This window comes from Diadema antillarum, unplaced genomic scaffold (genome assembly GCF_040938485.1).
Source record: "Diadema antillarum isolate AM-2024a unplaced genomic scaffold, OU_Dant_1.0 scf00000057, whole genome shotgun sequence".
NCBI lineage: Eukaryota > Metazoa > Echinodermata > Echinoidea > Diadematoida > Diadematidae > Diadema > Diadema antillarum.
This window is the reverse complement of record NW_027270946.1, coordinates 2,355,103-2,381,222: the sequence shown is the minus strand read 5'-3', so window position 1 is coordinate 2,381,222 and position 26,120 is coordinate 2,355,103. Positions and strand designations below refer to the sequence as shown.

Sequence of the window (26,120 nt, the reverse complement as noted above, 5' to 3'; positions counted from 1 at the left end):
CCAATGATATTTTGATAAACTCTGCCTAGATCTCTGGACATGTTTTTCATCTAGAGTAGAGAGAAGTTAAGTTAATACTGTGTAGCCCAATCATATGAGGTCAAGGCATATTTCCTACTTCACAAATGCTATCTGTCACTTGTCCCCTGCCCACCCCCTTACCACAATGCGGAGTCTTGAAAGGTCAGTTTGACTGGTCGTATGTGTGCAAAATGACAGTGAGGATAACGTAATTAGTTCAAGATATGAGGCTGCGAGTTGCCAATTAGCCTGTTCTATGTATGTTGAAGTGCATACCTGTCTAGGCACAATGTTTCATCTTTCAATTTTGTTTCTGGAATATTTTTTCTCCATTTTAGAGCAGGATAGCTATTTTGAATTTATATCTTCATATTTCTAGCTTGGAATTTTGCTAAGAAGCAAATATCCATTTTCACAGTATCGAGAAATCACTTAAAATCAGTTGTCATTGATTATTTTCTTTTTATGTAGGTAAACATGAAAATCTATTTCCTCTAACATGTATTCCTTCTAGTAAGCTATCATGGGATGTGTATGATTAAAACAATTTGAACATCACTTTGAATTCCACCTATTATTGAGTATGATAGAAATTTATAAAACTGAAGAACATTTCTCAATATTTTCACATTGAATGAACAGAAAACAAATACAGACTGCAGATGAATAGTAGTCTAATTTGTATTTATGTTTCTGTTTTATAAATTGTAAGTTTCCAAATGCTAATCTCTGTAACCGTAGTAATGTAATCCAGTATCGTTATTGAGAAGGGCTTGGTTTTGTAACTGGGTTTTTAACCTTGATTCCTGTAATGACATCTCCCGTTCCAACACGCTTGGCTGCGAAGAAGATGTCCTGCAGTATAGGATGAAGCTGGGCATGGCTGATGCATCTTTGAATAGCAGATTAATTGAATTAGGAGGTTGGGTAAATTTGACACTTGCCATGCCTGTGGCATGGGAGTGGGTTTTGGGAGAATATGCCACCGAGAAAGTACAACTACATGTGTTGCAGGAACTGAGAATAAAAAGACAAAATATTAATCTGTTTTACTTTATTGTAATCACTGTTTTACTTCTTTCTTTTAAAGGTATTTTGCATTGCTTTTTCAGTTTTTAGATTAGTTGTTATCATAATTTTACAAAGTAGAGAATGCAAAGTGGCTTATGGAGGTAAACTTACAGTAGAAGCATGTAGGGAGGTTGGGTTGTGACAATTTTTAAGGAACTGCATTGCTTTGGATAGTACCATGACCTCATAAGATATTGACATTCAACTTATCCATGCCAAACTCGCTAAAGACTAAAAGCTGGTATGTAACATGCACTACTCTCAATAACAAGAGAAAGTTATGGATATTGCACATTTGTCTAAAATTGTGAGTACTTTGAATCATATTGAAACATGGATGATGCCTACTACTTAACTCAAATTGGCGATTTTTGTATTTCTTCTAGTTGCTGAGTGCATGCAGATGTCAGGAATTTAGTCCTTTCCATCTTGTCTTTCTCTGAGTGTAAGATACACAGTGAAATTCCCTTCCGCGTTGCCATTTTCATGGGAAAAAAAAGATTATGGTTTTGCAGCAAAATTACCTATGGAACCTCTGATAGGTTGAATACATTCAAAAGTGGTAGGTTGACTTCATACATGACGTACATGTATGTCCTGGATTTTCAAAGGGGGGGGGGTGGGGAATTGTGGATTTCAGATATCGCGTGTGGGCGTACAGACGGAACCATCCTGCATAACCTCATTTCTGTAACCTGTCGTCACCACTTTCAAGATGCTACAATGTATCTCTAAATGCTTTTACATAGCTACGCAGTCTGTCATACATATCTGCAGCTGTTCATGACAGCTCCACTTCAACAACAACAGCAACAACAAAATGATATCAATATAAAATGTCTTTACATGACCGAAGAATACTGTGCTGAATGTAACCTTTTTTTTTTCTTTGAATGTCAATAAAGTAGTGAAATAATACATACACTTGTATACAAGTTCACTTAAACCTGTTACAACAGAGTGAAGTCCTGTTAAATTTTGTCGCTGCTAAAATGCAGAGAGGAATCTGTACTGAAGTAGCTTCTCACAGAGGCTCAAGGATGGCTTTTAGGTGCCAGATACTATTTGCTTGCTAGCTTGACTCCTTCAGTCTCACTGGCACTGTTCATGTATTGGATGGCAGTGGTATTCTGAAGTAGTAAATCTGGAGATAGTCAAAAGGAATGGGCACAGACCCAAAAGAGCCATCACCACCAAAGAGGAAATGAACCAGTGATGATTGACTATCTAATTCCTGGCTTGTAGTGAAGGCAAATCATAATTAAAGGGGTGGTATAGTTTTAGTTGAGATGGAGACTTAGGTTTGCAACTTTTTTTTTTGTGGGATAATGAGAAACCTCTTATGAAATATGAAAGAGCATACAATTCTGAGAAGAATTCAAAGTTAATCTGATGAAAATCAGTTTTGAAATGGCTGAGATTGTTTATCAAAAGAAAAAGTTCCTTTTAAAAGGTTAGACCCACTATTTCTTCAGACCACTTTGTTTTTCTTTGTGTTTGGATATCTCAGCCATTTCAAAACCCGAGTTTCATGAAATAAACTGTCCATCAAATAAGATTTCTCTTGATAAAACTTTATGCTCTTTAACATTTCATAAGTGGTTTATGATTATCTAAAAAAAAAAAGGGGTGAAAATCTGATTCCCCCACCTTGGCCAAAACCATACCATCCTTTTAACCTCTCTCATCATATGCTCTACTAGCATCTGCCAAATGATGGATACTAAAAAGAATTTTTCTTTCTTTCACTTTCTGCTGCAGGTGTCTGACATGGACTGTCTCTGGAAAAGTTCATCAGAATATCAATGGATATAGACCCCACAAAAGGTCAAAAACCCGCGTGACCTGCCTTGAATGCATTCAGAGGTGACCGAGCCTGGTGTTGCCATGACAACCCCTCCTGCTGCATTGTCTCATCCGCATCACTGGACTTGAGCCTGCTCTCACACGGGCACACAATCATCAGTCTCCACTCTACTGATTTTTGTTTTTGAAATCGTTGAGGAAGAACGGACAAGAGATAGACGATCTACCTCTTTGAGCAAGCTTGCCTTTCCTTTGCTGGCAGCTTGTGTTTGATGCGAAAGCACCATTACTTATCGCTGCAATGAGCAAATGAAGAGTCGGCCCTGATTCGGACATTATTTCGCCACAGTATCTGTGGATTTAGCATCATGTTCCATCACAACTGAGACTGTGTTTGCCGTTGGAGATATCCTTCCTCGTACATCAATAGTGCGAGTGCGACTAGCTGTTGAAAGGAACTCCTTAAATAGCAAAAACCATATACACATAGAAATCATTTGCATCTCCTGTGAAGATATATTGGTATTTTTTTCTTGCAGATTCTGCAAAATTAAAGGCTTGTGGGTCCATGGCCCTTTACTGTTTAAAAAGGTGCATTGACATATGACAAGACTAAAGTTCCGTACATAAAAATTGGCCTCACTTCATACTTAGCAGGTATGCCAATCTATTGTACCATCTTTGTGATGACAGAAAATTACCGGGGTTTATGTTAAAAATGCAAGAGGAAATCACACTGTGATTTGTTAATTACTTGAATTTATCTTGCATAGTGCAAGGAAATTTATTTCTCCTTTTAGTCCCACAAAGTGATAGTAAAAGGGTCACATCCATTTGGGTCTTTCTATTCAGATTTGATGGTAACCAGCCCACATCCTTTCATTCTCGTAGGCTGCCAGAACAAACAGGGCACCGGAAGAGTTCTGAACACCCCCTTGCTATATATATGTCCCACGGCATGTTTGCCCAGGGAAACCCAGTACGGTGGAAATGGATTAGTAAACAGTGAAGGTCCCTGTTTTACGGCACTCCATGTGCCAGATTCATCATAGACACTCTGTGCCATTTTGTCAGACCTCATAGAGTAAGCTTGCCAAAGTCATCTTGATATGAGGGGATTAGCCCATTACAATACAGCACTGAAGTTGATTCAACACATGTATTGTTAAGTAAAGGGTTTCTTTTTGGAGGAGGTCTTTGACATTAGCAATTCTTTATTTCTTTCTTTTTAGCAGAGTTTTCTCCACAAAGAAATAAATTCCAGATGTCGTTTGAAGTTCATTGGATAGAAAAATATGTAAATCATCTTGTGAGATGACAAAGACATAACAGATTTAGAAGTAACAATGACTGAGAACAAGCTCAGAATAGGAATCTACCTCTACTCATAGGTGAAACAAAAAATAGTGCAATGGAGTGCACAGCTGATGGGTACTTGATCCCAAATGGGGACCAAGTGTTCAATGGACACAGTGAGCGGTCAGTCCTAAATAGCAATGCTCATATACTCTCCATCAGCTCACCCCATGAGCCACTTGACCACCATTACGAACACCTAGATCCTTCAAAGTCCAAGAAGAAAAAGGGGCGGCCATGGAACATCTTCAGCAGTGCCAAGCGACGATCCCGCTCCTTGGGGCCATCTGTTGGGAGGATGATGCGAAGGACAGTGATGACCAGTGAACTGGACTTTGAGAAGCACAGTAGCGTGCTCAGATCACAGACAATGAAGCACAAAGTGAAGGATATTGTGATTGTTGGGTCCGAACCCTTAGATGCAAAGGATAGGCAAGAATGGAGTTACCGCCAGAGGAAGATGTCCAGCCCACTGCCCTCCCCAGTGAGCCAGGACAGTCCCCGGCATTCTGTGCTCAGTGATGGTCAGTGGAGGGACCCACCATCGTCACCCCTGAACCGCATCCCTAGTGTGGGCTCTCATGCAGCAGCATCACTACCTGGTCGCTACACACAGCAGCCGGCATTGCCTCCAAGACGCTACAGCGAGATGCCAACCATGCCGTCGGGGCGCCCTCTCTCCGATTCAGCTTTTTCCTTCCACTCCTTGAGTGAGCTGAATGGAAGCTCAGCAGTTGTGGATGATGAACTGCAGCTGTTAAGACATAGGGTGGAGGTTCTTGAACGGAGACTAGCAGGAGAACTTGACACTGAGGATTTCAAGGTGTTACTAGACATTGGTGGAGAGTCATCAACTGATGACCCCACAGAAGATGAAGTCTTCAACAAGCAGAGTGTGCCAACAGTGAGAGCAGGAACGACGAGACGCAGTGGCAGTGCAGATAGGAGAGTCAGTTTCTGCGAAAGTAGTACTCTTCCAGAGGGCGGGCTGGCATCCCGAAAATCACGACACGCTGACTGGATCAGCAAACAGTCGAGCAGCAGGTTTCAAAAAATTGACAGATCTGCCATTGAACCATCTCCGGAGGTAGTCAGTGACAACTCGTATAGTAATCACATACAAGTAGGTAGGGAAGTCTCAAATGCAAGAAGAGCATCGCTGCCTGTCCACAGAGTGATTGCTGAGGAAGTTTCAGCGGAAAGTAAAGACACAGTTCAAAGGAAGTACAGTCAACCCAGTATTGATATTCAAATGAGGGTAGAGAAAAGCTCCACTAGCAGGAATGGGGAAGATCGTGCCAATTTGCTCAAAGAGCCGGAATCAAACAAAGTGAACCAGACCACAGACCAGTTTGACGACGGCATGTCAGTGTTATCAAGGCAGTCTGATTGCCTCATACTGCTTCCTCCTGGTGAATCGACAACGGATGACCTAAGTGCTGATGAGCTTGACAATAATGATGACGAACATGATGCTGACGAAAGTGCTGGTGGTGATGCAGCACATAAAAGTGATGGAACAAAGCTAACAAGCCAGGAATCAAACCAAAAAACAAACAAGGTAATATCCAGCACACTTTCTATTCTTATTGTCATCTTCATTCAAAGTTATCATTTACTACTATTGTTAACAAAAGTTTTGGGGTCACGTCAACTTTCTCCATCATACCAAAATCTTTTCATGTTAACCACATAAAGGAGACATAATACTTACCCTTAGGACATTGGTGTATAGGATGCTCACTGCTTCAAGGGCAATCATATAAACAGTTGTTATCATACAGGCAGGTGGTCTTTGAACTCCGACTTTCTTTTTAACTGTGTGTACTCTTTAGTATTTTAAGAATGGTTGCCATCACAACAACCTGGTTTGCTTTTACATCTGTAGCATCATAATGCAGAATGATAATTTGCTTATGAAAGATTGTCTCAAGGCATATGAAATATACAGTTAACTGATTAATACATTTGTGTTTTGAGGGCTTCCATATCATTTGTGAGAACATTAAAATACAAATGGCAGCGAACAATTGCATAGCCAAACATATAGTGTATTTGTATCTGTTTGAAGCATGGCAGTCATGATAGCTTAACGCATTGAAGACCAGCGCTGACAATAATCTAGCAGGTGTTCATGGGAAATGTGTGTTGCGGCAGAGATCAGCTAGTCCTCAGTGGGTTGACATAGCTCTTAGATGTACATGTACCTTAGGCTTTGTCTTTTTGTTTGGAATTGACAGATTAAAAAAAAAAAGCAGCAGGTGGTTTTTACTTCATGAGTATGGTTAACAAGTACAAGTGACACAAAAGGGATTGGTATCCTTGCCAGAAGTGAAGACTTCACTGTGTATGTTTACTACCTGTTGAAAACTTGATATGTGAATAGGTGCGGAGTCAGACTGTGCTTTTGTGGACGATGGTGCTTCCCAGGGGCTCTTGCATTGAGATTCAGGCTTTAGTGGTATACGTTTTGCGTACTACATTTCACGGTGTTTTGATGCAAAGGTTTGTAGAGCACTGAATGCAGTGTGGTAGAAAGTATTCGACACATCAACCATCCCCCCCCCCCTTTCATGTCTGTCACAATCAACCACCTCTGCATGACATTAGGATGTACTGTGACATCTTGGCAGCATTAGTCACCATGGCAACAGGTAATGTTGTGAGAGGTCGTCCCATAAATCAAGGCATTTCCTGGATTGCAGGACATCAAGTTTATTTTTCCAATGATATTCGCCCGAGTGACAAGCTGCGCAAAATTGACGTAAAGAGCGAGAAGAAGAGAGAGAGAGAGAGAGGGAGAGAAGGAAAAGTCTATCTCTGCGTGTGAGGAGATTTATGGCAGTCGGCTGATTTGCAAAAAATGCTGCTCCACCCATGCAAACTTGACCTTTGTTGCGACCCTGCATCCTGGTCTACGCTGATGGCTGCACTTGCCATTGCAGATTTGTTATCAGTCATGGCTGGAGAACATTCCATACCTCGGCGGAGAGGAGCTTTGGAACATTTTAGACAATATTGAGGAATATTCCAACAGTGTCTGTCGCTCCCCCTCAATCACTCTCTCTTCTCTCTATAGCTTGCTATCTCCCCCTCTCCCTCGCTCTCTTCGTTTTTACTTGTGGGTGTGTTATTTTTTTGTGTGTATGTGTGTGTTCCTGCACTTGTTTTTGTTTTGATGTTGACCATCACCTGTGACATCACTCCGCTCATCCGCACACATGGGGTTTCTCGGAGGAAGGGATAGCATTTGATGAATGCGTGTTTTGGACTTGCACTGACGAGGCATATGCGTGACAGCAGCTATCGTGGAATTCAAGGTGAAGCGGTGGAGTACATTACCATCATTTTTGTAACAGGTTGGTAAAGACAGATGACTTCTCTGGAGCCTTTTAAGTTGTATGTCTGCAGCATTTGACCAAAAATAGCAACAAGGTGTCAGCTTGTTAAACCTCGCGCATTATGCTGCCTGATTGGTATGCTTTATGTTTGTGTTCTCGTCATGCATTTTTTTTTTTTAACACTGATATCTCGGGAATAATTCTTCTGGCATTGCATAGCAATCTGCTATGCATTTTGTCATTACTACTCTACAAAATGTGATTTGTATTTGTATAATTTTTTCAATATATTTTTTAATTTTTGTCTCTTTTTTTTTGAGGGGGGGTCAGTCTTTTCTGTTTATTTCAAGAAGTTTGTATGATGATGCAACAGATAAGTTACATTTAGAGTGCCTTTCATTTGGTTTTTGAATGGTCTGAGTCAAATCAGGTGTGCAATCTGGGTCCCATTTCATAAAACTTGTTATAAGTGACAACTGCCTCATTTCTGTGACAAATTTGCTCGTAGCCAATCAGATGCAAGGATTTCAGCAGCTTATAACAACTATGAGTATGACAACTTTCCCCCCATGCAAGAAGAGAGTAGGCAGACAGGCTGCTACACTGTATGTGGTTTGTACAGTTATCCAGGGATGGCTTCTCTGTCACACAATAGGTAGTGCCAGTCTTGTCTTTTGTTTTGTGTTGTATTGTTCTGTTTTGTTGCATTAAGGAAAGAACAAAGCAAATTCCCAGTGGGATCCACAGTGCTGCAAATGAAAATGTTTTTGTGACATTATTGTGTATGTTTTCATGCACCTGTGCAACATTATTGTTATGTATGTTTTCATGCACCTGTGCAACATTATTGTTATGTATGCTTTCATGCACCTGTGCAGTAGAAGTGATTGTTGTGAGCAGGTGTGGCATTCATCTTAAACAAAGGAGTTGTTTGTTGATTTCTGTTGTTTTCATGTCACCCTATCCTCATTGGAATGTGACAGTGGGGTTCATAGGTCATGTGTGGCAGGTGCATGTCACTAATTAAGACAATAAGTATTAAGTTGTGGTTGCACAGGTAAAAATAAAAAGGTAAATAAATATAGGTAGAAGTATGGAATACTTACAAAGCCCAAGCAAATCTATTTGTAGTGATTCTTACCTGAGAAGCATTTTAGGTTTATTAGTAAAGCATGGTTTAAATATGCCTGCAGAAACTGTCTACTTTTTGCTCAAAATGGACATTGATGCATACAAAATGTGTGTAATTAATGATGTTAGAACACTGGTACTTCAGTTGGGTAACAATGAAAATGCAAAATGCTAGCCAAAATGGTATACTTACATTGTATTTTGAGAATACATGTATATCAAGTCATGGTTGCTACATTATGTTTTTTATTGATTAAAGATTATCAGCAAATCGGGCCATAGCAGTATCCATCAATCTTGCGAGTGAGAGTGAATCGCAATCAGTTGTTGGAAAATACAATTTGCTTGAGAATGATTGATCATCACATACACTGTAACATTCTACCTATCCACTTCTGAATGGGGAGGGCTCTGCAGGAGTAAAAGTCATGCACTATGATCAAACTTAAACACTTTCAATCTCAAAATACTCTAATACAATTAATTATCGTGGCAAATAACATGAGACAGACAAGACACGTTTCTTGGTAGACCCTTTTGATATGTTGCAAGTGAATTATGTATGGTAGAAGATGAATTTTGATGCCTTCTGAAAACTGTTTTATCTTTGATTTGATATTGATTAATCAATGGTGCAAACTTGTAGGACATCTGTAGCAAATCTTGGTTCCTTGGAAGACACCCATACCCCTTTCAAGTAAGGCATAGTAATGTTTACAGCCAGTGCTAACTGTAGGTCCATTTGCAATGGCATGGCATACAATGAATTTGAATAAGCTTTGTTTTCTAATTATACTCTACATGGGCAGAAACATAATAAACCTAGGAAGTTTGCATGCTGTCATAACTTGGAAGTTGTTGTTATTCTTTTCCCAGCTAGTGTTCAGTATGGTGAGTGCTGTGCCCAAGAAGCAGAAAATTTTTGGCTGGTGCTGTGGAAATCGACTGTTTAGTCTGGCAGAATTGTGTAAAATACTGGCAAAGTTTCAGGAACCTTCATGCTGCAAAAGTGTTTTATGCTTTGACTTTCAGAGGAGTGTATGGATAGTTGCCTGGCATCTGTCAGCCAAATCAAACATTGTTTTAAAAACATTAACAGAAGTGTGTGTGTGTTGGAGGGGGGGGGGGGGTGCTATCCATGTAAACACCCCCTTCTTTCTCTCTCTCTCTCTCTGTCTTCTCATTACAAAGTTAGATTATTCAAAAGGGAATGAGCACTAACTTGGGTAGTTAATGACATGCTTCATTTCTCGTGCCCCTGGGAGGCATACACCATGCATTTATTTATCATGGAATATTCTTTGCCACTGCCTATGTGACTGATGTAACATAGAGTAGGAATGTTCTAGGGGGGAAAAAATTGATAGTGATGTTTGTCATAATAGTTTTAAGGTTTAAAACTACTGTGTTATTGAGAAAAACAAGTGAATACACAGCAAGAGGGATGTAAGTGCAAGGTTCGATTGATAACAGGAAGTTTTCAGATCATTCTCTGTAAAAGTTTGTATGTGCCTTTTTGCAAAAGTCACAAAATTTTGCATGGTTGAAGAATGCTGTCTGCCAACATTGTGTATGAATTCTGATGGTTATACACCTCAGAGTTAAAATGAAAATAAACGCTGTATCACTTAATGATAATGCTCCCCTTTTGTACCAAGGATAACATATTTTTTCTTTGTGTGTGTGTATGTGTGTGTGGGGGGGGGGGGTCCAAATAAATTCACTAGAAATCTGTAGTATTGTTTGGCCCTCCACCATAAAAGAGTATCCAGTTTTAAACTTTTATTATTCAGAGGAAAGGCCTGAATAACTTACCTCTACAATATACTAGCTTATGATAGAAATCTAATTTTCATTGACACAAAAGGGACACAGGAACATAAAAAGGTCATATTGATTTTATTTCTGGTTTTTGTTTCTCATAAATGTGTCAATCAAAAAAAGATGCCATAAAGGAGGAAATTTGCAATCTTAAGACAGATTTGGTCTTTTTGAAACTTCCTTGCTCTGATAAAAATATTGAGGTCAATCCTTATCTCCAAGCAAACTTTGCTTCCCTTGAAAACTTTTTTCTCTGGATGGTGTAATGAGCCTGCGGCTGGCCATCGTCCCCCAGTTTCAGTTGATACCTGTATTCCAGCCGATGTGTGCTGTATCGATCCAGCTTGTGGCTGGATGCTACGGAGGCCAGTCTCTCGTTATATCTCTGTGTTCCTGACGTGATCTTGTGCTCTTCCGTCTTGCCCTCTCTCTCTCTCCTCTCTTGGCGCTGCTCGTGGTGTCGCATTTGAGGTGAACCCCAAATTGGAAGATTTGAAAAGCAGGCAGCCTTCTTTACCTCTTCATCCCCTGCATGAAAGGGGGGGGGGATATTGGAAGGTGGAGGGGCTGAATTAGTATTATTAGTTGCCTACAGTCACAATGTTGATACTGGATCACTCTACATGTAAAACACAGGAGTCATCACACACCCACACACACACACATGCATACATAGACACTGTGGGAAGAGGTTTCTGAGATTATTAAAAAAAAAGAAGCTCAATGCAAGGTGAAGGTACTTCGTTCGTATTTGGGGTTTGATGACAATAGCATGCACAGATTGAAATTTGATGGTGCGTTGAAAATCCTGAGGTCTTTTGTCTTGCATGTTGCACGTGCAGAAATTCTGTCTGTGATGCCCTTAATGGTATTGTCACCGAGTGTTGAATCCTCCATATCAACAGTCAGAAAAAATATTTCCATATCTTTGTTATTTTCAGGGCTTGTTATTTGCAGAAGAAAAATGTTTTTAAAGCTTGATTTGTATTATATTACCAGATGAAGCATCATGATGTTTTTTCTCTTTGTAACTTATGCCAGAAAGGTTTCTCACTCTAGTTGTTTTGTCCAAATGACTTTCTTACCTCATACTGGCTGTGTTTCTTTTCACCATGGACAAGGTTTGAGCTGCATTATAAATGTCACTGTACTGATATCCCCAGGGTGCTCCAAAACCACCTGCTTACTTGCCCAGGGCATCCCAAACTTAACTGCTGGGCAAGTAAAATATACAATGGATTACTTTCCTGTCTATTAAATGTAGTGGACACTCGCCTGATGAATGGATAGCTTGTAAACAATACATCCTGACTCTATCTTTCTGTTTTTTCTGCCCCATAGTGTATTATAAATGTGGAAAGTTAGAACTTTTGAAAATAAATATGCATTAGGCTTGTACTCCCTCACTCTGCCTTGCATCCATTGATGTGGAGTACACACGATCACACCGAAACTGCAGATGATAAACACATCACATTGACAGGGAATTAGGTAATGAGCATGTTGAGTCATTGATTTTTCCCAAAATTGTGACTTTAACAGATGCTAGAGGATGATGTGAAAGAGTAGGGATGGGGGGGGGGGGGGGAGGATGTTGCTCCTGGAATCTCGATACCAGAGTTTGCCCGCTAGGAGGATGCAACCATCTCATCTGAGCATCTCATTTTTGTGGAGGTGCACTGATGATTAGAAATCAGTGCAGGATATATCATGTGTGTGTGTGTGTGTGTGCATCATGTACCAAATATAGGTCATAAATCCACCCACGGAGGGAGATGTTCACCTGAGCTCTTGCCAATTCGGCCTGGGGGGGGGGGGGGGGGATGTGACAGTCATTGGTGCAAGCCATCCTCAAGATATCTGTGATAACTGTGATTTGGGCAAGCATGTTTTTTTTTTTGTGTGTGTGTGTGATTTCTTTACATCTTGTGGGATGCATAATGCATACCTGCCAACTATTCAGTTTTAATTTGAATATTCAGATTTTTCACTGAAAGAAAATGCATTAATTTTTAGTGTGTTCTGATTTTTTTGGAAATACAGTATCTGTTAATAGTAAAGTATATGAAATTTATGAAAGTTCAGATTTTTAAATTATTTTTCTTTGTTTGTTCAGATTTATTAAGTCTTAGGGTTGGCAGGTATGATAATGTGAAAATAACCCCCCCCCCCCCCCTCCCTGGAAAAAAAAAAATGATAATAATAATGATAATCAATAAATCAAAAATAAGAAATAAAAATAATGATGAAACAAGAATGTTGAAATATGTGGGATCTTTTTGTTTGTTTGTTTTAGGATAGCTTGGAGTGCATTTAGAATTCTGTTGACTCTTTGCTGCACTGGTATCCAGTGTTCAACTGACATTTTACAGGATATCTATTACTATTTGCAGAAAGTATGTATTACATGAACTTGAGCATGTGTTATTAGTGTCCTGAAGCCTCTGGTAATTCTTTAGACATAGTCTGCCAAAAGAAAAAAAAAATTATGTACAGTGATGCCACACAATCCCATTTATATTCAGATATGATATTAAGCATGATTCAAGTTATCTTAGTTCTCAGTGTTCTAGTTATCTTTAAAAGAGAAGAAACAAGTACTGTGTACATAGATGAATTGAGTATGTGCACAAATATTGGACAGTTTCAAAATGCATTCGTGGAGAGAACAATTACACTGTACTTCTATTATATCAATAGCCTTCTTTGTCGTGTTTGTATACCTCTGTGTCTCTGACATAGAAGTTACAATGATGGTATGTCATCTACTGGAACAACACTCTTAGGAAACTATTTTCATAGCACAAAAGTCTCTGTTGAATTATTCCAACTGTATTTTGATTTTGATAGTGGTCTACGCAGAACTGACCTTGGAACTTGTGAGTCCATTCTTCATCGCAATTTCTGTGAATAAATTTTTGAATAAAAGGAATTGCAAATACTACTGGCATGAATAAGTTTGCATTTTTTTTTCTTCTGCTATCGGCCACATGTGCTGAATTGAGATAAATCCAAGTGTCCAGTTCTTGACAGTCTTTCCATTTAAAGGAGAAGAAAAACATTTGCATCCAGAAAAAGTAGTGAACTTGGCAAAAGTATGAAGAAACTCAGGCAATCCAATCAAGAGTTCAGAATTTTTTAAAGATTTGCTTAAAACCATGTGCCGCCCTCTCTTGACAGTTTCCATACAATTAATCATAACTTCACTGTAGCAGCATGATATCATAGAAAAAAAAAATAGCAGAGGAAATTAACAAAAGTTCAATTTTCTACAACTCAGAAAGAGCGCTTGCCTATTTCATCACGAAGGAATGGATGGGGATAGTTTTCCTTATATCTCAATGATAAATCAAGGAAATGTGTACCTTTCTTAAAGATTATGAAATTTTATGAAATTCCGTAATATAGTCCTTTCTTCATTATTCTATTTTTATGTACAGTTTCCATCTAGAGAGGGCAGCATTTGGAATTATCCAAAAATTATAAAATTTCAGTATTTTCAAATAGATTCTCTGAATTATTCTCGATGTTTGCACAAACATTTCACTAAACTCTCTGCTTGAGCTGCATCCTCACATATGCTTGGAGAAACTTCCCCTGTGAATGGTGTTGTTCTTATGTTGCATTGCTCAACCATTGTAAAAGCTGGTAAAATTCTGCAGTTGACATACCATCTCTTCGTTCATTTAATATTAGAGTGCTTTACAGTCAGACTGTACAGATGTGGGATAATTATGCATTCACACAAACCACACCACCTGCTCCAATCAATGCCTTGGTTTTGTTTTGTTTTTGTTTTTTCATCGGCAGACAACATTTTGAGCAAATAAAGGCATGCCATGACTCTTTTATAAAAGACATTTAAAGGGATCTGTTTTATTATGTCGTAATGTCATATTGTCATGATACAGCTTGCAAAGGAACATGCAAAAGGAACATACATTATTTGATTTACTGGTGTCTTTTTTGAGCTGCCCTATTCTCTCTTCTTTTTTTTTCTCTTTTTTTTTTTGGGGGGGGGGGTCAGAATTTAGTGTGCGCATCCAAATAGAAATGAATTTCCATGCACGCTCCTGTGATGTAGGCATGATGTCGTGAGCTTCAAAATGTCAAGAGCAGTGAAGAGCTTTTCACGCAGAGGTAAGGAGGACACATGGGTGCATTTGTGGAGCCTCATGTGACCAGAACTTGGCATTCTTTGTAATCTTCCTGGTCACTTTTACATGATCAAATATTATATACCTCTTTGTTTTTACATATTGATTTATTTTTTTAAAGAGCAATTTGTCCCAAAGAGAACATGATTATAATCATTACAGTGTCAAGTCTGCAGGACCAAACATGTTCACATGGATGTAAGATGTAATTCATTGTCAAGTAAAGTGGAGCAATATAAACTTAAAAAAAGAGAAAAATACATATTTTGTTCTACAATGTCATTTGAATGGGGTCCACCTATTCGACTTGAATATGGAAAAATCGACATTTAAGTAAGTGCTGCCATATCTCATTGCCTAACCAGGCTCAAGTGAATGTTGACATGTGCTCTCCTGTGCAAGGCAATATATTTGTGGATGTTTACTGGAAATGAGTGTGCTTTTCATGATGGACCTATATTTCCCGTGACATCTCTGTGGCCAAACATTAGTTTGCAGGGCATCTCTCTGTCATCCTAATTGATATCAAACTTCTGCATCATAGCTCTGAAGATTTGCTGGGCTCACAGAGCATTTAAAGCAATTTGGGCTGAAGGAGATGTAGCTATCTTCCTGATGAGAGGATATTGATTTGATATTGCATCTACAAGGATAAACTTTATTGAGCATGATTCAGTCTCAAGGATTGTTTTCTGGTCTTCTCAATGGTAGTGTTCGCATCATGCACAATATCTATGTGCTAGCATATCAACATTGCCTCTGGCTCGATTGTCGAAATGAGGCATCTGTCGTCCTCATAAAATCGCATGGTTCATTTTATTGGTTTAGACAAAGTTTTGCCACTGACAATGAAACAGATGGTTTTTCCAGGTCAGGAAATGCCACATATTTGTTACCTGAAGAATCTTAGGAGATAGGATCGCGTGTCACAAACAAGGGTGAAATGCCTGGCTCTTGCTTCCGTTGGGCTTGATGTTTGTTTCCGTGGTAACCAGAGACGGGAGGGTGGGTAGGGTGGTGTTGGCATATCTTTCAGCTCGGAATGGTAGGCTACCTGCATGTGTCGTCAAGTAGACAACATCCTTTGATACTGTCATCGGATACCACTCTTTTATCGCAAGAAGGAAGCAGGTTTACTCCAGACTATCTTATCATGTGAGACCTTATATAGGAGGTCACCCCCCTGCTCTATCGGCACGACTGTAGGTTCCATTCATTGTCAGATAAGCAATGGACAAGTGTCTTTGGTGAGTTCATTGAGGTTTTAGTCTTTGTGTTCTCTTCTTTTTATCTGGAAATGTGTCTTCTGCTTGTCAGTGTAGATCCTTGGACTGTTCTTTTTTAAAGTGCTTCTGATGAGGGAGGCTTAGTGGTTGAAATATTGAGGTGTCTCATGTACATGTATGTAGGCCTACAGTTTATAGCAGTCGGTTGGAGATTGAAATTCGAAGACTACGTTATGAGCTCACACCCACAGTGAGGATGCTTTTATTGCTGCTTGAAATATTGAATTGTTTTCACTTACCGTGATGGGGTGATGGGTATTCTATTATCTCTCCCGCATCACACAAAGACCTGTGAACATTCTCCCACAGCGCTAAATTAGCTTGTAGACTACACCATGCCGCCAAAAAGGATGCATCTTATTAGGGGGTCGTCAAGGTGCTATTAATGAGTCTTGTTTCTCTGCAGGATTATCTAGTCTCTTCATCAGTGTGTGTTATTCTGGTTCATGGTTTACATATAATAGGCTGCCTATCCCATGTCCAGGCGTTTGTTTCTTACTGAGTTATATTCCGCCATGCTAAACTCTATGATATTGGAATATGTGATCAATATTGTGTGTTAAGTAAGATAAGAAAACACACTGGAAAATCAACGACAGCAGGATTCTATTTAAAAATAGATATAGATATAGATCAATAGATCGATGAATATTCAGGTTAGTAGATAAATAGATATAATTATAGAGAAAGAGATGACAAGAAAAGTTGCTCCAAAAAGATTCAAGTTAAAAAAAAAACCACACATGGCAGGAAGAGAAAAATGTTTTATAGCCTTGTTCTCATGCTTTGTGATTATTCTTTATGATTATATTTACATGCTTTGTCTTATGTCATATCTCCACCTCCCTATTAAATGTATTAAAGCATGCAGGTATATCCTATATCTATTAATATGTATTGGATAGCGTGTAATATCAATTTCATTCCAGTTGTACAAAGGTTATGAATTGACAATTACCAGTCTTAGATGTGCCTGTGTTGTTCAAGTGGGGGATGTTGATATTTTGTAAATGTTGCACATAAATAGAAAACATGATCCCACATAAAATGAACTTGTGACATTTGCTTCCAGCCATGTGAAAGCTGTGCAACTGCAGCAATGCCGTCATATTTTCATTCCTGTGACCAGAATAAAATTTTGCGACCTTCAGACAAAAGGATTGGAAAGGATAACAAATTATGTTTGAGTAATAACCATGTGCACATCTTGTGCTTGCATGCAGTAAACGTAGTTTGTTAAAGGTTGGGTAGCGTCAACCATGCACTGGTAGAGAAGTGTCAGTGTACAGTGTAGGCCTGTATATAGAAGAAAACAATATTTGTGTGCTAGATGTAAACTTGATGTTATGAATGAATTGGAGGTCATCCGACCAACCTTGGACTGCCAACTGTATTTAGCACTGTTCCTTCTAAAAGGAATCAATACAGTAGTATATTATTGATTTCTAGACTGTCTAGTCTTGGCATACAGGTGTTTTCAAGTGTGACTTCCCTGTATCTAATGCGGCACTATATAACCAGTAGTACCAGTAGATTTTATTGTTTTTTTTTTCTTAGTTTGTTTATTATTGAATTTTGCATGTTTTTCTGTGTATGTGTGTGTTTTAGGGTGAGTTGTGGTATATGAAAATATTTGCGAAGGGTCAAAATGATCTTGACATCACTGAGTTTGAACAATGAACTTATCAGTGCCCATCTGGTTCTATAGTGAGGATAAGACAAATTTTCCCAAGGTTTTGTGCATAAAATGTGTCCATGTATATGATATGATAGGATATGATGTAGATAAAATAGATTGATAGTGATGGTATCTCTTTGAATTCAATCATTTCCTGTATTTTAGCACATCTTGTCGACAGTATGACTTTGTTCTTTGCTGAGGTCATACTTTTAACTTCATTTGTCTCCATTTTATGAAGAGGAGAAGATGAAAAGGTTTGTGGAAGAGCATAAAAATGAAAGACAACAGGGAGTGCAGTTGTGAGGTCTGCTGTGACACACAGACAGACAGACAGACAGATATACAGAAAACCTCAGACAGAGAGGAATGGAATGAAATGCATAGTACTAAAAATTGTTTGCAGTGGGAGATGTACACTTGCCAGTGGCAGGTGCTAGCTTTCTGTGAGGCCAAAGCAGATGGAGGTTAATTTATGAGATGCAGACAGTAGTGGCCACACCCATTTTTTTTTCCTACCATAGATTAGGGCAGACAACAAAAATGATGGATAAGAGCGGGCAGAAAGGCATTCAATGGCTGCTTTGTCATGCCTTAATACATGCATGCATGCATACAGTACTATGTGTAAGGGAAACATAATCATGTCATTGATATATCACCAACGTGACACCGATGTACATTGCAATGAAATGCATTACGAGATACATGACTTGCATGTTATACTCCCCTTTTTGTGTGTTCATCATCATATGCAATGCATGCTCTTCACAAGTCTCTTATTAACAAGCACATATCACATATGGAACAATAAAAAAAAAGCATGAAATGTCAATAATGTTCAGTATTTATGCTGGCACTCAAATTGTCATATATCTGTGTGAAGTTTCTATTTGAGCTGGAATGAACACACTCGTTCACATTTTCATGTTGTTTGCTTGATCGAATCTTGTCATCTGGCAAATTTATTGTGTCCACAACAGCGAGCAATTCTGGTTTTCAATTTTAGTCAAAGCATGCGTCGTATGCAATATATGGCAGAACTGAACAACAGAGTCTGTTCACATGAAACAACTGTGGTAAGCCTGGAATATGATGCAGCCAAACACCTTTATAAAAATGACTTCCATATTTTCATAACCATATTTGTTTCTTAAAAGCTAGTCTTAAGAAGATTGAAAACTTTCTTGTATAGTTAGAGACACAATTTTTGAATAGCACTGACTTTACCTACATTGTAGCAAGATTTAAGAAAGTGATGCACACTGACTGCTCCCCAAGCTTTGACATCGTTTTAGGTGATGTTTTTCCCATTCTTATACTAGCATCTCCCCATGATATACAGAACATATTGTACTTCATTCTTGTGTCAAGATCAATGCTTTGGTTTTGGGTTGTTGTTTTTTTTTTGTAAGTGTGATTGTACTCTCTGTTACCTACTATGCTTGAAGTACAATGTTTGTTTCATTAAGCAGAATTTTCCTTGTGACTAGATCTGCAGAAAAGCCCAGACTGATAATCATACATGTTGCATATGGTGGATTATCATGCTGCTTTTAATTACCAGCATAAAGTCTGTAGAGTACATACATGTAGCGGTACAATATAATTTATAATTGTAATTGAGATGTAAACATGTTTGAGCAATGATAGGTCCTTGTATCACTGTTCCGTGACCCAGACAGTTATCTCTGGGATGTCATTTTGTGAGACACAATGCTTAACCCGTTGAGGATGAGTCCCGAGTATACTCGGTCAAGTGGCTATGGGAAATATGTGTTGTAGCAAAATCAGTCCGTCCTCAACTGGTTTAACCTGCAATCCAACTGGATTCTTGACTCAATATCACTGACCTGTTTGTTTCCTTGGATTCCAGCAATTTCATTTGAAGTGTTTTTCGCTTTTTAGAAAAAGTTTGCTCCAGCCTACGCCCATTTCTGACCTATGTTAAATACAATATATTTCTCTGTGCATTGAAAACAAAGCGAAATGCAGGTTTTTTAGCGAGCTTCAGCTTATAACAAACATAAGAGAACTGTATTGTGGGGAGACTGTGTTGTGTATTGCTATGGTTGGCCCGACTTGGAATATATAAATTGGAAATTCCTGAAACGCTTCAGAAAATGCTCACACAACAGGCACTCTCAAGTGACCCAACTTGGAAAGGACTATTTAGTGGTCACTGACTTCTTTCAAGCTACATGTTCTAATAGTCTTTGTGTAGGATTCTTATTTGATACACTTTGATGCACACATTTGCCGATAAGTAATTCTATTCTAGCAAGGCCTGTGCAAGACTTGGTTTTCCAATCATAATTACATCATACGTACCATTGTGGGCAGCAAATGAAGATTGATTCAATTGCAGAACCATAGTAATCTGTGTGCTCTCTCTCAATAAAATGCAACATATGTGATTTTCTAGATGATTTGCTTTTACTGAAAATGGCTATTACATGCCTGTATTGTCTCCGTTCAAGGCACATTATTTTCTTTATTTTGTTGTAGGCCTACATTTTAAGAATTATTATTTTTGTTTGTGGTTCCAGATTGTCATGGATTTACTTTGCTTTTTCTGTTTCCTTGTAAAACAACACAATACTCTATTTTTTAAATTTATTTATTCATTCTCCACTCATGGGAAGGATTGTCCTTTCAGGCATAGTTGGACTGATTTTCAACGGGGTCCTTGCAGCACGTGGAGGACAAACAAACAAACATGTACATTCAGCATTGTTTCAGTAAAATAGAAGAAATTATGGTGCATATAATAATCTTATTCATGATGTCCAATCTCACAACTTCACTACATTCCAAATGTTTAGGTTTATCAAGGAGCTTCGAAGCTCCTTGGGTTTATTGAGCGTATTTTGATGTTTTGTGCGTAGTTTTTGGCAAGTGGAAGGCAGCTGCTCCAGTCACTTATTACCTGCTGGCTGTTGTCTGTCAGTTCCTGTGGCTTTGAGTTTGACCTGATCTTACCTCTGCCATTTCTGATGTTACCATCAAATCAAAGACCAGCCAGCATCCTTTTACCAAAATGAGTCTTAAACAGTTACTTCTATGACAAGCACAAGCACATTTCTTGTACCCCATGAAAAACACCATGAAACAAACCATTGGCAAACATCACACACTTCCATTAAAGTGCAATCTACAGGTGGTCATCATGGCATTCTGCACCTGTATTATCTCAAGGCTTTTTGTGCTAATGGTCAAGTCCAAGCCAAGGTATTGGTTCAGGTGTTATTTTGTTTGCACACTTTGTGGAACCCACATGGCTTTGATATTTGTGATTGTTAGTTTTTGAATTCTCATCATGACCACCAGAAGCTTTGAGTCAGCAAGAGTTGGTTACTCCCATTTTGTTTGCTTAGCTCTTCGGCTTCTCCACAATAGCATCCGCCTGTGCCGCTGATGCCGGTGGCGGTGGTGTGGCGGCGGTCTAGTTGGTGACTCATTAGGCTGCCCTGTGTAGACAAGGTGTTTCCCTCCATGTGTGTGTGTGTGTGTGTGTGTGTGTGTGTGTGTGTGTGTGTGTGTGTGTGTGTGTGTGTGATTGCTCACCCTTTTAGACAATGTGCCGAGTTACACCCTTGTTAAATGAAATGAGAGCCAGAGTAAGGAATTACACTGGCTGATGTGTTCCCGCTTAATGAAGGGAGTTTACTGCAAAGTAATACATGTAACAATAAAGGATCCCTTTATGATGCACTCAGTAGAGACCGATGATGCGGCTTGAACTTTAGACCTGGCTCTCGATGCTTACGGTGAGATCATCATTTTTTTGATGATGCATTGTGCAGAGAGCATAGGTTGGTGCAGCTGTGTGTTCCACAGCTCTGATTTCTCTGTATCAAACTTCTTTCAGACTTTATACTAACATTTTCTGTAAATCAAAGCAATTTTCTTTTCAGCACGGGCAATACACCTTTTGCCTCTCCTCGCTGTTTTGTTCCTTGGGAGTTACCATGGAGTTTGCTGTGTTTTCATTGGATTAGTAACAGTTGCCAAGCTTTGCACATTCAGATTCTTGAGATCTGCTTTCATCAGAGATGAGAGTTTCTTCAACGGATTTAAGAGGAATAGCTTGAGGAACATCTTCAAACTTGTGTGGTGGGATTGTTCTCATGTTCAAACATTATCTTGACTCGTAACATCATCCAGCCGACGGCCAGATAATTCAGGATGATAAATGGAAATCTGTCATGACGCCAGCTTTTTTTTCTCTGTGGTAGTTGGGATTTGGTGCCCTCTAATCTTGCCACTATAGTGACGAATGACCGGAGCGGAGATTAGTGGTGGCTTTGCGTGCTACACGTGAGACTTCCTCCCCCGCGCCAAACTCTTGCCTGCTGAACGGACCCGCTTGGGAGAATGTCTGGCTGCTGCGGGAGCCAGATGCAAATTGTGACATTGACGTTGGTTCTGACGGCACTTCCCTCTCCTTGTTTGAGGCCCAGTGCCGACACATTCGGGGCAGAGTTTAGTGCGATTATCCGCTAAATAATGCATTTCCCTTCCAACCTTTTCCACTTTTCCTTCCTGACATCCAGGCAGACTTGATGATCCCATACTTCCAGTGCTTATCAAGTCAACATTCTATGTGCTTGTCACAAAGTACACAATCTAGCTCAGGCAGATCATATTTTAGGGCCCCAACCTTGGGTCTCACAAACACAGTAAAGCCTGCAAACTTTGGGGTGGCTTTGGGCATTTACCTGCATAATCAAACATGAACATTGTCAGTGGAAAGTGATCCACCGATGTTAATCCCAGCTGATTTCGTAGGATGACATTTCTTCCTTGGATGTGTTCCCAGAGTGCTCAGCTTCGTCTCGATGTAAAGCCGCCAGGAGCCATGTTATGGAGGATAAAGCTGATCACTCGACAATGCGACATGTTCATGGCAAGTGTCTCATTTGAGGACTTGAGTGAAAATTTCCCCGCCAACCTTGCCACCATTACTCAGCACCAGGATTCACGGATGTTTGTAACAAAGACTTAGCATTGAACTTGACTGATCTCCTCTTTTCGCAGCGCTGAACCCACGGACGTCCTGTGCTTACATTGTACATCTTTGGAGTCACATGAATTATTTCATTGAGTGCCCTTGTGATTTTAAAACAGAGAACAGTAAAAAGGAGTGAATATATTGGATGTAGCAATCAAGGTTACTGATTTTTTAAACCAACAAGGGACTTATACTGGATATTCATTGAAGTGGACAGACTTGAATATTATCCTAAAAGTTTAACAGTGTATGGAATCTAGGCTGGCCATATAGTCTACAGCATTGTTTCCATGGAATATATATATTCTGTGATTTGAAGATTGCTTTCATGTTACCGTTGTGTCTGTGACTGCTGCATCTCCACCAAGGTGTATGATTGATGGACTTAAGTGGTGTCTGTTTTTGCTGTCAAGTGACAAAATCAAATTTTAAAGGAGCCAGTGAGTTAAGCAGCACAGCAGATGCCATAACAACTGTGTCAGAGCGCACAGAGAAATCGGCCGGTACGCCAACACTCTGGTCTCAGAGGGTCTTCGGAAGACCCTGAAACTCAGCTGGACAAGTGAGAAGTGACCCATATGTTCTTCTGCAAACGTGCCCAGTCGGAATTATCTTGCAATTTTGGAAACCAGTATTTCAAACTTTTTCTTGCCAAGAAGAGTGGTGAAGTTTCTCCCCTTCCCCTTTAAAAACACAAAAAGAAAGACACAAATTACTGCAGTCCCAATTGCTTCATTCAATCTTCCTTGGTTTACAGCAATTTGTATTTCATGCAGGAAAGTGGAGTCTTTTCCTCGAATTTTACATTGGCTGTGACGTCATAAGCTAATTAGAAACTTCACGTCTTCATTTGTGTGATAGGGGGGAACACATGGAACCACTTTGGGATTTCTGATGCACAAAGGCCTTTGAGTGATAAAAACCTGCAGGAACTCTCTCCTCTTTTTTCCCACTGTGGGACACCATAGAGCTGGCTCTCCTGCAGAGGACAGATAGTGACCAGGGGGGTTCCATACTGAGACTCCGACCCCACTGTGGGCTGTCTGCTCCAATTCCGTGCTGCTGCTGCAGTGGTCACCGTGGCAACGACATGCAGCCGCGTTCTTTGCACTCTCTCCCACGCAAGTTAGGACTCAGATCGCTGTAAGATAGATCACACTTGTTTATGTGCCTCGCAGTGACTGGACTTTAGTGGACGGACAGCTGAAATTTCTCTTAAGGTCATGTGACACAAAATCATCGAACAAAGAGAACAAAAATCTAAAATATCTGAGGAGTGAATGGGCAGTGCTCATGTTGCATCAAACTTTGATTGCTCATTCGTGTCTCACCAATCCCCTTTCATGTGTAACATATATCTGTAGCAGGCTCAAAATCGAAACTATAACTTGGAATTTGAAAATTGTTTGAATTTCATCATTTTGTCTGTGGCGTGACACAAGTAACTCAAAATCAAGATGCAGAGGCGCATGCAAAAACAACGAGAGAGGCCCAAATCCTGGTATGGGGGCACAAGCACTGAGGTTGATGATACTGACCGCGTCTTGGCCAAGTCTGACCTATCAAGGTCTTACACTTCGCTGCTGAACCTGGGGCCCAGCCCAAGCACCAAACAGCGGCGGCGGGGCTCCCTGGGGGCTGACACTGCCCCGCCCCGCCACTTAACATGGTGCTTTGAGGGATGGGAAGAATCAGTGCTGTTTGTAGGACTCATCGTAAGTATTAGTACATCATGTTCTATCTGCCTTCCCTGTCTTGACATCTTGCAGATGACATAATTTGACCATGGTGCCATTTTCTTGAAGTAACTATCATTACTACATCAGTGATGCCTCAGTGCATCAATGTATCCCGTGTCTTTTGTCTTCACTTACCAATCAGATGTTGTCTTTCTTTCACAAGAGTGAGATAATGTATAAATTGCATTCAGTGGGCATTTTTTATTTCCTTGATTTTGAATATTCTGTGAGAGGAAAGTGAGATATTTTAGCCTGGAGACCTAATGAAGTTTGGGAAAATCATAAGAAAATAAACTCTTGTGATAGTTTGATTTTGAGCATTATGGTTTCCTCTGTATGTTAATGTTGAACACGGTACATCATGTTTTATGTCTGTTTTCTTGTGATTGAACAACAACAAATAAGTTAGGGTTGCATTTTGTAGGAAATTGGATATGAATAACAAATTGTTTCTGGAACAAGAATGTTTGTTCACTGATGTGAAGCAGATAATGGTTTTCCCGCAGGCAAACATTATTCAAAATTCATCTATGTCCAGTCTGGTTCTATTCATCAGTGCTAACTGGCTATCAGTTTTTGGCACTACTGACCTAGCCCATCACTCACCTAAATTTAATGATAAAAGATGTAATCAGATAAGAGCTTTGTCTGATATCCCTGACCATGTGCATGACTTCAGAGCAAGAATCAATAGAACTAGCTTCTGGCCTAGCTTCTGGCCACGCTGATCAGCTTTGTTGATATAGGGTCGATCGTGTCGAACCTGCGTCTGACCAGGTTGTTACCAGCTTTCCTGTCGTCTGACACAAATGATGTATTTGAATTAGAAGAGACTGCATAGCAGAGTGGGAAAGAAATGCACAGTGTGTGGCCACGGCTTCACATTTGAAATAAAATTTTCCCCTAATTGGCATTCTGGTGAGAAAGCCGCAATCATGGCATTTGTAGTTAATTTGAGGTAATTTGGTTCAATCGCATTAGTCCACCCAGTAACACTGGACCAGACATGTGAAGAAAATGATTTAAGGATGCCAATCCCTGTTCCTTTTTATTTAGAGAGTATGTCTTGTTTATAACTCTGACAGGATGTTAAAATCGTGTTGAAGCAGCTGGGAGTTAGGTGTAAGGCTGATGAACGATGTTCTCTCTCCCTAAATAGATAATTCTAATGAGATTTGAGAATCTTCCATCAAAGCTAACACATGTTGGCCTCTCTGAAAATGAATAAAAATTCGTTTTTGTTTTTCCGTTGGGTGCTTGTAGGAGGATGTCAGCTAAAGCTAATATTCCACAAGTCAAGTTACATTTTATTGTCATTTAGAAATGGAATTTATTCAAAATTTCCTAGATGATGCATACATCTTTATTATCAGGATGGGCATTCAAGTAATCCCCATGTGGGACTTTAATTCAAATTATGCTTACCTATGTGATATCATGTTGGGAAGAGTACAGACAAACCAACACAAGATCAATGTATTATAGTCTAATTGTTTTTACAAAGCGATTAGAAATATGAAGCTTTTTAGTGAAGGTTTGGAATAAATCTGTCATTTCCCTCACACGACATCATTATTTTCTCTCCCTAAGCATCTACGAAATGTATGTAGCATGAGCGGCATATTAATGGGAAGCAGAAGTACTTACAGCATGTGATTATTCTCAATAATATTATTATTTTTCCTTTTTTTGCGGAAGA

The 26,120-nt window shown here is 39.5% G+C and overlaps 2 protein-coding genes across 2 annotated transcripts in view; both read left to right on the top strand.

The window, feature by feature from the left end:
- The first annotated feature begins 4,309 nt into the window (after window positions 1-4,309).
- On the top strand, window positions 4,310-6,699 carry LOC139715922 (uncharacterized). The gene is made up of 2 exons (XM_071627475.1): window positions 4,310-5,765; window positions 6,641-6,699. Exons 1-2 carry the CDS (start codon window positions 4,310-4,312, stop codon window positions 6,697-6,699), a joined length of 1,515 nt encoding a protein of 504 aa, XP_071483576.1.
- Window positions 6,700-15,939: 9,240 nt separating this feature from the next.
- Window positions 15,940-26,120, top strand: part of LOC139715883 (uncharacterized) — a 71,753-nt gene continuing 61,572 nt past the window's right edge. The window contains exon 1 of the mRNA XM_071627433.1: window positions 15,940-15,951. The gene's annotated coding sequence lies outside the window, so the exon portion shown is untranslated. The remainder of the gene's footprint in view (window positions 15,952-26,120) is intronic.

Bases quoted from the DNA above. Each gene is read 5' to 3' on its own strand.
- LOC139715922 (XM_071627475.1), top strand. From the start codon at position 4,310: ATGGAGTGCACAGCTGATGGGTACTTGATCCCAAATGGGGACCAAGTG. The intron at 5,766-6,640 runs GTGATGGAACAA...ATATGTGAATAG, and splicing joins TGGTGATGCAGCACATAAAA to GTGCGGAGTCAGACTGTGCT.